Source organism: Colletotrichum siamense, assembly GCF_013390195.1.
Source record: "Colletotrichum siamense strain Cg363 chromosome Unknown KSG_Cg363_contig01, whole genome shotgun sequence".
Lineage (NCBI taxonomy): Eukaryota > Fungi > Ascomycota > Sordariomycetes > Glomerellales > Glomerellaceae > Colletotrichum > Colletotrichum siamense.
Window position 1 is genome coordinate 4,937,011 of NW_023501014.1, and position 12,688 is coordinate 4,949,698.

Below are 12,688 nucleotides of genomic sequence, written 5' to 3' on the forward strand. Positions count from 1 at the left end.
CTTAAGCGCTCCACTCACCGCCCAACCAGCGGTTGAAGAAGTCTGAGGAAGCCTCGGGCTGGTCCATGGGGACCATGTGGCCAGCACCGTAGAGCTGCATGAAGGTAAAGTTGCCGCTGGACTTGACCTTGCCGTATTCCTCGCCCTTGCCAACGTGGAGGCCCTTGACCTCGGCCTTGTTGAACGACTTCTGACCGGGCCACTCGAGAGCCTCGGTCCAGGCACGGTTGCCGAGCCAGTTGCAGATGTAGTCAGCATCACCAGCGTAGATGAGGACGGGGATCTTCTCGAGAAGCTTGGGAACAACGCGGTGGAAGGGCTGGAACCAGTCGCCAGCGAAGAGGAAGTTGCGGTTGATGTCAAAGTTGCAGCTGTCGTAGCTGTCGACCTCGGCACCGAGGGCCTCCTTGACGGAATCTTGGTTCAGGTAGTCGGCGATCCAGCCAAGAGCAGAGTAGCACAGGTTGCTGCTGTCCTCGCACTTGCCACGGATGTCGTAGACGTTCTGTCCGGTGCGCTGGTAAGGGCCGATGAGGGCGTTGTTGCAGTAGATGCTGGCGGGGACGCAAGACCAGACGCTGCCAGAATCGTAGCAGTTGTTGATCAGGCTCTGGCAGCGGGGAAGAGCGTTGTCCATGGCCTGACACTCGCCCTGGTCCAGAACGGCAGGGTAGCCACCCTCTCCGCAAGCCATGGGGCGGTAGTATTCGTACTGGGTCAGGCCGTCAGTAAGACCGTTGCCAATCAGGACGCTCTTCAGGTTGATGTTGCGGTCCTCGTGAGAGAGAATCTCAGAGGCGAAGACGGGGATGTAGTGGCCGGCATATGACTCGCCAGCAATGTGGAAGTCCTGCTTGGCGTACTCGGGGAATTCGTGGAAGAAGAGGGAGAGCAGGGCGTAGACATCCTTGCCAGCAGCGACCGTGTTGGAGACGGAAGAGCCAGAGTAGGAGTAGCCGACGTTGACGGGCTGGTCAAGGAAGATGACTGAGGCGTTGTTGTTCCACGACCACTCGTTGTTGACAACCTTGAGTTTCTTGTCGATAGAAGCAGGGCCGAGCTCCATGAACAGACCGGTGAGGGAAGAGCAGCCAGGGCCACCGTTGAGCCACAGAACAACGGGGTCGTTCTTGGGGTCGTTGCGGGACTCGAAGAACCCTACATAGTTGTTAGTTGATTCGATAAGATGATGCAGGGTTCCAAATGATGGCTACTCACAGTAGAAGAGATGCTTGTCGTTCTCCTCGTCATCGAGGTAACCGCTGTACTGCTTGACCTTGTCTACGCCGAGAGCGGAGGGGTCGACCTTCTTGGCGCGCAGGTTGAAGTTCTTGAGAGGACCCCCAACCTTGCGGTGCTTCTCGCCATTCTTCTCAACCCACATGCTCTCAAGGTCAGCGCCCTTGACGACGTGATCCCAATGCTTATCAGCCTTGCGGCGGTGGGGCTTGGGCTTGGAGGGAATGGCGTTCTTCTTGAAGGCCTCGACAGCGTCGGGAGCGAGGAGAGTGATTTCGTCCCAGACGGCCTTGGCTTCAGAGGTCATCTTGCCAAACTTGTCCTCGAAAGCCGACAACCAGTTCTCGCCGGTAGTCTTGATGGAGTCGAAGGGACTGTCGTTGCCACCAAGGACGTGCTGGTCCAGGGCGACCGCGGTGGAGGCGGCGCCGAGCACGAGGGCGGAGGTTGAGAACCTCATGGTGTGGGCAGGCAATTAGCTCGGGAATGGAACTATCGCTGGCGTTGATGGGTTGTATCGAGATGATGCTGATGAATGATAGCTCTGATGCGAAAGGGGGAGGGTGGGAGAGGATGGTGTTGAAGAAGGGAAGATTGGGCGATGGGGAGGAGGGAGCTCGGAGTAAGTATGGCTGTCGGGTCACAGGCAGGAAGCTCGCGGACGTAATGAAACATGACGAGGTGGGCGCGGGTTGACTGGGTGCTAGTGGATGCTCATGCTGGGGACCTGGAGGAACCCTCTTGCCGTAGACGGCAGCGTGCAGGTAGGGAGGGCAGCTCCCAATGTCACCAATAGGTGGGCTGGGGTGTGCTGGCTGCTGGGCCTGCCGTCGCAGCAGCAGCTACAGCTACAACCGAAGCCAGCAGTAGCCGTGACAGCAGCAGCAGCAAACAGCTCAGCGCGCACTGTTGGTCTGTTGCTGTGGAGAGCTTCGGAAGCTGAGCAACGACTGGCTCGAGCCAAGCGTTGCCCAAACGATAGTCGGGGATGCGTGTACTTCGTACAGGGTAGCGCCCACCTGATCCCCGCGACTCGGACGCTAAAAAGAGAACCTGCCTGTTGCAGACTCACTAACACGTCGCGCTGTGCCGTGAGCTGTGTGCCTGTTAGTGCCGGGCTTGCGTGTGTCTCGACTTCCATGGCTGCTGAGGTACCAAGGCTCCCGCGCGCCGACGGCCGACGTCTCGTTCACCCTGCCCCCCTTCGGTTCGTCTGCGTCATGCCAGGTACAGGACAGGCACAGAACCTGGGCGCTTTTGCTGCGGCGGCCCACATATGTCTTCCTGATAAGCGCATCCCGCATTCCGATTCGCGGCGGTATCATGGGGGGATTCTCAGGCACAGACGCTGCCCTGCACCGCCCCCGGCTCTGGTCACGAGCCTGCTGAGAGCCGTTGGAGCTGGTGCTCAAGATGCAGTGCAAAAGGGACGAGGGGCGTTCGCTGCTTGCAATCAAATCTACTCGCACTTTGTTTGGTATCGTATTTCCGGGTTCGAGGTGTGAAGAAAATATCTGGATTGCTCTGTGCTATCTGCTAAATCGCAGGTTACGAATCACCATGGCAGCATCGAATGGCCGGTTAACCCACGTCAGTCAACGTCAGACACCCTCCGAGACGCGTGACCGCTCGGTTGACCGCGAACCTCTACGGCCAACCCGTCTGTCAGACCGACTTGTTTCGTAGCCTTAGTCATTCAATGCCCATCACCGCCATCTGCCTGATCTTTTGCCCTAGCATCCAGAGCAGACTCCGACACCCCCTGCTCTGCATCGTAGAACCGCCGCAAATTACCCCGGATCGTTCATTCGTGACCGCCATTCAACACGGGTGGGCGCCTGTCGACGTCACCCATGTCGCCCCAGGCCTAAAAGCGGTACCGGCTGCCAAGCCTGGGGGTCAAGTGTCATCAGTCCCTTCCTAGTGGTCGCTTTGTGATACTAGGTTCTGTCTCCCCGAAGACGATGATCCATTTATGAGCGGCCTCGCGGAACTGGTCAGAGTTTGTATTCGTCTACCGCGGACGTTCGGCCATTCCTAGCCATTCGTCCTCCTGACATCTGTTTCTTCTGGTCTGGTCGCAAGCCTTCTCGGCCGTAATCAAAACAAGGCTTCGCCGCCATCCTCCTTGGTACCAGACCTTCGCTGTCCTGATGCCCTATCATCACAATCCACCTGTCTGCCCGGAAACGCCGCCTTCTGTCCAGCCCATTCTGATGCCCGCGGGGCTGATGAGACCACCGAGAACTTGTGTTCTCGCTAAGCCTTCCATCCACTTCATAAGAAACGTGGCCATGCCTCCCCAATGCCGTCGCCGTTGTCTGGCCAAACACCAAATCCCCAAAGCATTAACTCCGTCTCCGATACTGTACATATATAGCGAGGTCCGTATACTGCTTTACAAGTCATTTCGTGTGTGGGTGCCGCCTGGTCATCTCGGTTCGTTATTAGATTAATAACAGCGTAGCTCGGGTATATCGACGACCAGGACAGCTGTGTGAACCACCACGTTTGAGGGCTTTTTTGCCCATGTGCCACTACCTCCGAGGGGCAGTCGTCTTCGGCTTAACTCGCTCCAACCCAACGTCATCAACCGGCTGTGTCAGCCGCCGGCATCGAAGGGCTTGCCGACCTGGTGCCCCGGAAGAAGTTGAACGCCTTTATGCGGAACCTGCTGGATTTCTTCTTGACCAACTTTCTCCCTCCGTCTACCCTGCAGCTTTCATGCGATGTGTAAGAGCCGTTCGCTTCTTGATCCATCATCGGGGGCTCGAGCTTGCCTTCGTTGAACGGCTTGGGTTCCGAGATCGTGGGAACGCCAGGGATGTGCTCCGCGGACTCTGCACTGACAATACTAGTGCCTTGCGTGCTTGGAGAAAGAGGCATTTTCCCCGTGGTAGCACTGGTAGCCTGCGAAGCCCAGTCTCCGCCGTACTGGCCCGTAATGCTTCCGTCGGTTGTCTCGCTACAGCGTTGTTTCCCATTGTGGCCGTGGTGGTTATCAGGAGAGCTGCTCGCCCTGTCCCTGCTATGGAAAGGATCGCTTGCGGCGAAGTCTGCCACCGAGTCAAACGTCGTCACGATGCCGTTTACTTCCTTGTAGTCGTCGGAAGTGTCTGGCACGTGCGTGGGCCTGTTCACCGGATCGGCCGGCCCTGGCGACAATTCCTTGTCTTCCCGTTTTGATTCGTTCAACAGCGACGGTGGTGTTGCGAGTTCCTCCGTCAAGGGCGTCGACACCCGAGGGGTCATGGACTCTCTCTGACTCTCGGGGCCGCCCACAAAACTCATAGTTCGCGGGGAGAATGTCCCGTCGCGGAGAAGTCGCTTGCGTACGGGGTCCTCCTTGGCCTGCTCGTCTCGAACACGCTGTTCGAAGAGGCCCTTGTTGACTTCAAGCTCGTCAACCGTGTATCTCATTGCCGGGAGTATGTCGGCCACCCCCTGAAAGAGTGGAATAGCAAACATATTCATGAAGCTCAGCTGTGCCTTGGAGAGCGACATTAGGTCCTTCTTCGGGGGTGCAAGAAGAGACGACGCAATGTCCAATTCATTCTCCATGGAAGCTTGGCGTGAGAATTCGTCTGAGAGAATATGCATCCACTTGAGAGCAGTCTCGTGTTTCCTCGCCTGTGGTGCGCAAATTATCATCCTGCCCACATTGAAATGCAACGGACCTAACTTACCACATTACTAATGTCTGCACATTTGATGAGCAAGGAGCAGGCCAACGCCTTCTGTTCCTCCAGCATACGACCATTCCATCCATCGGTGGTGTTACTAACATCCAGCTTCTCTTGGGTGTCGCCAAGCTTTTTCATGTAGTCGAAATGTAGACCCATGTCAGTGGCAAGTATGGAGCTGATCATGAGGTTCCTCATCTTGGTGTCCTCGAACGCGCTGGGCCAGTACCTTCGCAGGATCTGCGAATATGCAGCGCAGTGGAATGACTCAAGGACGGAGCGGTCGTTGTAAAGCTGGGCCAATGGTGCGTTGAGGGTGACGAGGAAGCCGTTGTTGACACCAGGATGTCCGACGTCATGTCCGATGGCCGTGATCAGAAGCGTGAGGCCCTCGAAAGGATGCAACAAGCTGGCCATGGGAGACTTTTCGGGAAGCTGTTCAGGCGCAAGCGAGTCCTGAGGGAATGGCGCCAGGGTTCCAATACGAACTAGGAAATGGAAGGTGGCCTGGAGGACGTCGACAACATGCCGGAAGTTGTGGTATGGAACGAAGTTGTTGTACGCAGCTCTGCATGCAACCAGGAAACTAATGAGCTGATCTGGGAATTGTTAGCGACTGCACCGAGTCTTGCCAGCCAGCAGCATTCACCTGTGGGAATCCGCCAACGATCTAACTCGGGCATGGTCAACGCATGTTTGAACATGACCATCGCTGCCACGAGCAGCTCGTCATCGGTCCAGCTGTGGGCACAGAAGTGCCACTTGCCTACGGCGGCAGCGACGGCGGCTTGGCGATCAGTGGATACGGCGATGCTGACGTTGGCGATCCGATCATCGTCTGAATCCGCGCCCGACCGGCAAATGCCTCTCATAAGACCAGATACCATGGCTTCCCTCAAGTATGCAAAGGGCTTTTCCTCGTTTACGCCGACCCATGAACGCTTCCTGCCCCTGCGGACCTCTAGCATCTCTTGCTGTTCTCTTGCTGCCTCTTTGTGGCCGCGGTAAGCATGGATCTCCAAACTGGTGACGCATTTGGGGTGCAAAGGGCTAATGATGACATCTACTGCACCAAGATCGAGACAGCGAATGATCAGTCGTCGATCGACTGTGGGCGAGTTTTTCGTTTCCGCGTCTTCGATCGTGCTGCCATTGGCGTGAGGGACTTCAAACGAGGAAAAGCTCACGACTGGGATAGGTACGACCAGCTTGGATATGCTACGCAAGTGAGCCTCAGTCATGATTCTCTGCAGTAACTTCAGACCGTAGACCTCCTCTTCTGGGGTATGTATATCAATATCGGCAGTGACTGGGCGCGAGTGCGGCGAAGGTGACCTAGACTTTGACCGGACCTTGGGTAAGCGCTCGTCGTAAGGGACGTCGACGAGGACGAGAGTTGGCGTGAGATCCATCATTGACTCGTCGGAAAGTTGGAAAAGCGTCGAGATGCATGCTGAGCCGGTGGAACAGAGGTAGACTGGCGAAGTGTCGTTAGCATCACGAGCGAGAACGAGGGGTTTATCGATTCCATACCTTCTCCAAAGGTATCCAGCAAAAGTGCGGCGTCTTTTTGTATATACTCAACTTCTCCACTGGCTACATCGCCATTCGACAGGTTTGCATCGGTCGCATCATTACGTATCAGTCTGTCTTGGCGAACCTGACGGTTCACGTAGACGACATGACAAGTAGCGTTGTCCATCGCGGCTTCGGGGAGCAACCAGTCTCGCGACCGGAGCGCTCTGGCCACAAGGGCAAAGGAGGCTTAAAGCGTGACGATGCGATTGAGCAAGATGGCAATCCAAGGGGCTCCGCAGAGGATAATTCGAGGACGGCAACCCAGTCCGATTGAACAACAGCACGGCGGCGCGACGCCCGCGACGTATCAGCGAAAGCGCAGTCTGGCGCAGTAAAATCGAAGCCTGGATGATGTGCGGGCGAAGGGATCGGGACAGTTAAGATACAAGCGAGGTCGAGGTATGGGCCTGATTTCTTGTCCAGGGTAGACGCCCAAGCGCACGCGATTAAATCAACAGCGCAATTGCGGTGGTGGTCACCAGGATTGTCATCGATGGCAGTCGCACAGCGCCGGGAGAACCGAAGGCATGGGAGGATTGAATGCAATCAATCTCGCCGTGTACGGGAGCGTAGAGGGACGAGGAGGGGATTGTCGTTTCGCAGTTGCGGGTACCGTCGCGCGGAAAGTTCGTTATGTACTCGGCACCAAGGTGGAGGCTACTCTATGCTGCTGGCAGCGACCGAGTCGTCGGGTTAGTTGTGGACAAAATATAAGTTGACGAGGGGGGAAAAGCGGGCGAGAGAAAACAGAGCACAAACAAGCAGCGGCGACGACGACGAGGAAAGACGTAATATCATAAGGGCAGGCTACGTACAACAGGGCTGGGACGAACGGGCGTGAAGTGGGAAGAAGGGAAAAAGAAGGCAAGCGCCAGGTAGCTGGGACGGGAGGATAGAGAGGAGTACAATATGAGAGGAGTACAATGGGCAGCCAGGCTTCGAGTACGAAATTGTTAAGCCAGGCAAGGGGGGGTATGGTGGGTGGGTGTGTGTGTGCGTGGTTGCTTGCTTGCTGCGTGCGTGTGGTTCTTTGGTGGGCGGTCTAATGTCAGTGGTAGTGACAGAGAGCGAGAGACTTGGGGTGGGTGGGAGAGAAGAGCGCTCGCGCGGGAGCCCCCTCCAGGGCCCAGAAGCAGCACAGAACAGACCAAGCTTCCTTGCCTTACCCTTCCCCTCTACATACTTTGCCCAACAAAGCAAGGCGGGACAGAACAAGAAACACCATGGAAGCTCGAGAGAAAGCTAGAGGAGTGCAGCTAGTTTTTGCAGGGCGAAAACGACTTACCAATTCTGCTCTTGGTCCCTTTTCCTTTTTTCCCCCCTTTCTCTCTCTTCCGGCTCCGCTCGTTTCTTTTCGCTCCCTTCCGCGTGGCGAGTGCAATAGACGGAGACTGAGTGACTGACTGAGTAAGTGAGGGGGGGGCGAATAAGTGCGTAAAGTGTAAATGTGTAATGCAGGCCCTTATGGATGTTTCCTGAGATGTTGGCTGGGGGAAGATGGGAATGAAAGAGGAGAAGGCGGAAGAGATTTCGACAGCAGCGAGGAATGGATGAGAGATTGGCGAATGCGGGTTGGATTTGCAGACGAGGTGGTGGTGTTGGTGATGGATGGCAAGTGGCAGCAACGTAGTGGTGGCGCGGTCTTGGTGGTGTGCGCACGAAGGCAGGCACTTGGGAAGAGTGAGGGTCAGGTAGGTAGGTAGGGTGGGTAGGTAAGGTAGGCCAAGTGAAGTGAGGTCAGTAGGTAAGTACCTGACGAAAGTAACTTCGACGAGAAGTGTACGTCTTTGCCGTAACGCAGTTGGAAGAGGCTAAGGTTTTACTGGCGCATCTCGGGAGGAGAATGTTTGTGGATGGATGCAGAATGGAACGAAGACGATGGTCCAGAGAAGGAAAGGTGGGCTCTAACTAAGACGCTCCTCAAAGACGCTCTGAGAAGACAAGTTCAGTAAAGCAAGATGCCGAGCGGGAAGCGAGGCAACGCCTACCAAGCTCAGGTATTGCGCTGCTCTGCGCTGGGTTGCGTTGCGGTAACAGTTGCACCTGTCGTTGCAATTCGGCCTCGAGACGGCATCAGGGCTGCTGGATGCTACGCTGGAAGATGAAGCAGAGGAGATGGTATCAGGATCTCGTTCACATCATGGCACCTGCTTTACAGGCCCTGCAGAAGCAACAGCTACAGCGGGTGTTCAAAGTCGTCAGCAGCAAGCGGAGAGCGACGTAGGGGCTGCAAGCAGCCATCTCACGAGGTTGCAGGGGCACAGTGCGATGATGAGGCGGACATCAACAGGTGAATAGCGGACAATAGCAACTGGATTCGACCGAGTCATCTGAGGTGACTTCAATCCTGGGCATTGGGTTCTGTTCCCGCGCTGCTGGTCTGGGAGATGCACCGCACAGGGCGAATGGAAGGCAGACAGAGGGAAGAAAAAGTGAGATGCCGGGGGCCTTCGTCACCTGGCAGCTGTGGAAACAATGATTTCCCACTGGGTCTGGACTGGACTTTGCAGACTCAGAATGGGAGGCCTTGTCGGAATCAGAATCTGACAAGCCTGCACCAGGCAGAGACGGGTTGGGACGATCATGGATGTGCGTACGAGCCTTGCGCCTGCGCCTGCGTCTGCTTCTGCGTCTGCGTCTGCGTCTGCTTCTGCTTCTGCGCCTGCGTCTCGCAACGCGGAGGGGAACCGTCAAGCGAAGCGGGCAGGAAGGGGTCGAATAACGAGAGAGAATGCGAGCAATGCCGCATTGGGGGACTTGTTTCCGTTCATGTCTCCTGAGCTGAATGCACTGAAGACGAAGAAGACGCAGTCTTGAATTCTGTTTGGCCTTTCCCCAGGGCACGCAGGCTTAGAGCCCAGCTGGCATGGCAGGAGTTGCTTATCTCTCTGGGTATTCGTACCTGGCCTACCGAGCTATCTATCTCGTCTTCGTACCTTAGGTAGGTACCTACCAACCTTACAACCCCCAGTCACTACCCGGGAAGAGACGTTGCCCTGTTCGTGCGAGGGGAAGGGAAGACGGGCAAGACAGGGAAGGCCAGGGCCCTGCACCCGGTCTTCTGGCCGGCTTCTCGAACATCGATCGAAAGTGTGGAAGGCTTCCAAGGACCACAAGTTGCAAGGGGGCGCACTGGAGAGGGGCCTTTTTTGGGGGGTGCACCGGGGGTTCTGACTGGAACAGCTGGGAACAGGGTTTGCAGGGAACACTACCCAAAGCATCCCACGCCGCGCTTGCCAGGTCGTACCAGCCTGCGCTTGCCGGGATACCTAGGCGTTTTGGGGCAAGAGCGAGGGCGAAGGAAGGGACATTGGAAACAATTAGGAAAGAGGTACCTACCATACCGGGGCGGCGCGGCGCAGCCGTCGCTGGCCGTCAGTGGTCACTCAATCACTGAAAAAGTATGGTGCACCTGCACCACACCCACCTTCCCGCCCGCGCGTCCACTGAGACTCTCTGTCACATTCCGAGTCTCTTACTGGTCCGAGGTAGGCTCAGTGGCTGGTCGCGCTGCCATTGACGTGCTTCCACTACCACCACCACCACCACCACCACTTACCTGCCTGCATCGCACACCTCACTGCAAATGCAGCAAACCCAACAGTAAGGTGCATTCCCGTCTGCCACGGATTCCACTGCGCAGTCTCGCCGGGTTTCATCGTCCACCGGCTGGAATTGGTCAACCGGCGAACCACTCACAGCAGGCTCGTCACCGGCCACTGACTAGCTGCCTTTCATCTTCGAAACACATCTCGAGATATCCCTCTCCATCTGCTGAGGTGTTCGGATTGCGTACGGCGTGGCGTTCGGTGCCCTACCCTACGGATGCGCCATATCTCTGCCCCCGGCATGCGCCAAGGACACACGATTTCCCCTTCTTTTACCTCATCGTCCCCCATCGCCATCCACCCACCGAAACCGACCATAATTGCATACTGCACACAGTAATGGGTCTTCCCCAACCTCCTCCATATTCGAAAATTCGAAATTGTCGCTCAATTCCCCCGAGGCTGCTGTCGCAGTCGCCAACTTCGTTCCACATCTGCCGCCATCAGCCTTTCTACCCGCATGCGTTCACCCGGCCGTACTTGCGTTTTGATTCCCGCCCCTCCCGCTCTGCAAACAATGATTGTCCGTACGCCAACTATTCGCTACAATTGTCACATATCTTCGCAAGGTACGGATGCCTTGACAGGAGCCAGCAAGGTGCCGCCGGGAAGGGGACCTGAGTCTTGAGAACAGAACCCGACTCGCTGTCCCCTTCGTTCGTTCTGCCGATCGTCGCCTCGCACAGGCTGGGACCGGCCTGCCACGCACGGAATGGAACCCACAGCAGCCCACATTGGTCAGCACAGCATCATGGCAAACATGGCTCCCTCCCCCTCTCTGATCGCAGATTGCTATCCACATTGCGCAATATCGCCGATGATCTGGTCCACTTACTTGTTCTGCGTGGCTTCCAGAAGCAATGGAGAGGCGGAGAAGGAGGGAAGCCATCCATCGTGTCTCCCGACATGCTCTCCCTCATGTCGTGGATACCTTGATATCGGTCCTGATGATTGATCTGATCCACACAAAGTGATTAATTCCCTGGTCAGGCCTCGTCGACTGTTGCCCTGCCCTGGCTTTTTTCGGCTGACGGTACGACCTGCAACGTGCACACGGATACGCCTGCCTCCCTTGACGCTTGCAAATTCTCCTCTGGGGGCCGCTGCCACCACACGCCCCGCTGCGTACGAATATCGACACCCGTTTTCTGCCCTACCGGTTGCTCGAAATGATTCAGCTTTCAGCTTCTGCCCGACAGCATCAACGAGACGTCAAACACCATACTGGACGTGTCGCTCGATATCCAGAACGCCAGGTATCCCGGCGTTACCTCGCACGCCGCGGACTACGAAGTGCGAGGACACGGGCATCACCTTTGGCTGCAGCTGCAATCCCACACTCAACTACAAGCCTTTCCCCTCTGGCGCTGATACTCGCTGGCCTGGCCTGCCCGTTCCGGTCTCGACGTGTCCACAGTTGTATCCAAAGCGCCCGTGCATCTGATCAAGTTGACAGCAAATAATTTTGGTCCCGGGCTGTCTATTAGAAACGACTAAGATGACTAAGTTGCAATCAGGTCTGCAGCGTGTTCCACCGTCATTCAACTTCTGGGAATGGAATCGACCTGCTGAAGAATGATGCTGGATGCTAACTGGCAACTTCCAACGGCACCAGCGAAACCATCCATCGAAACGGATAGATGCCGACAAAAGGCCGACTGCTCACACCTGGTCGATGCCTGTCCGGTTCCAGGCTCGCTCCCTACGTCACCTTTCGCTCCTGGCCTTGCTACTTGCGACGCACAAGACCGGATCGACCCTTCTGACGTTTACCCGATTCTTCTGACGAAAGTAACGAAAAAGCTTCTTCTGTTTGCGACACAAGAATACCAGCACAGGAATGTTTCTCGGACGAAAACGATTTTCGGTTGCTCGTCCGCCTTCAATCTGGCAATTGGAAGCATGCATTTCTTGACCGACACTCTTGCTGCACACGGCGAGTCTCGTTCCTCGGCGAGTTCCTCATATCATGCCTGCCTGTCTCATCGACCTTCCCCATCGAGCCCCTCGCTCCCTAGGATCTCAGCATGTTCCTGAACGGCAGATGAACGCGCCTTCTTGAGAATCTTGGCTCCAGATTGCCTTCTATGTCTGCTGTGTCTCTGGTGGCTGATCAGCTCCACATCCTTTCCAACACCTGCTGTATCGAGACAAGACATGATGAAGATCGGTGTGATGGGCTATTGGAGCTGGCCATCTACTGGCTGGCCCTGAGTATTGTGCATCGGTCAGTGTTGCTTCACTCTGGCCGCCACTCGGCCAGCGCAACCCTCTCGCCCACTGCCGATCCATGTTCAGCATCGGAATTCTGCTGTCTTGATTGAGTTTCTTCGTCTATCGTCGCCCGGCTGGCCATGGAGGAGGCATGCTTTCTGTGCAGCCACTGCTGATGCTTCCCTATCACCCATGGCCCCCATGGTTCATCTCAGCTCTCGCCGGGCCGCCAATGGAAGCCCAACCAATCCCCGCGGCGATGAACCCCCTCCAAGTATGCCAGCCTATCGCGGGCTTGGATGGTGAAGCGGCGCGCAGGTCTAAACTCGGCCGCGCTCGAACTGCCATCTTCTCCGCTGCCACATT

At 56.4% G+C, this 12,688-nt stretch overlaps 3 protein-coding genes across 3 annotated transcripts; all 3 read right to left on the reverse strand.

The window, feature by feature from the left end:
- Position 1: 1 nt before the first annotated feature.
- CGCS363_v001232 (Carboxypeptidase Y-like protein A) lies at positions 2 to 1,699 on the reverse strand (the record flags this gene model as incomplete). The annotated part of the gene is made up of 2 exons (XM_036633081.1): positions 2 to 1,158; positions 1,219 to 1,699. 2 exons carry the CDS (start codon positions 1,697 to 1,699, stop codon positions 2 to 4), a joined length of 1,638 nt encoding a protein of 545 aa, XP_036501671.1.
- Positions 1,700 to 3,828: 2,129 nt separating this feature from the next.
- regA (3',5'-cyclic-nucleotide phosphodiesterase regA) lies at positions 3,829 to 6,624 on the reverse strand (the record flags this gene model as incomplete). The annotated part of the gene is made up of 4 exons (XM_036633082.1): positions 3,829 to 4,869; positions 4,926 to 5,521; positions 5,572 to 6,399; positions 6,456 to 6,624. 4 exons carry the CDS (start codon positions 6,622 to 6,624, stop codon positions 3,829 to 3,831), a joined length of 2,634 nt encoding a protein of 877 aa, XP_036501349.1.
- Positions 6,625 to 10,660: 4,036 nt separating this feature from the next.
- On the reverse strand, positions 10,661 to 11,001 carry CGCS363_v001234 (uncharacterized protein; the record flags this gene model as incomplete). The annotated part of the gene is made up of 2 exons (XM_036633083.1): positions 10,661 to 10,833; positions 10,944 to 11,001. 2 exons carry the CDS (start codon positions 10,999 to 11,001, stop codon positions 10,661 to 10,663), a joined length of 231 nt encoding a protein of 76 aa, XP_036501358.1.
- Positions 11,002 to 12,688: the final 1,687 nt, after the last annotated feature.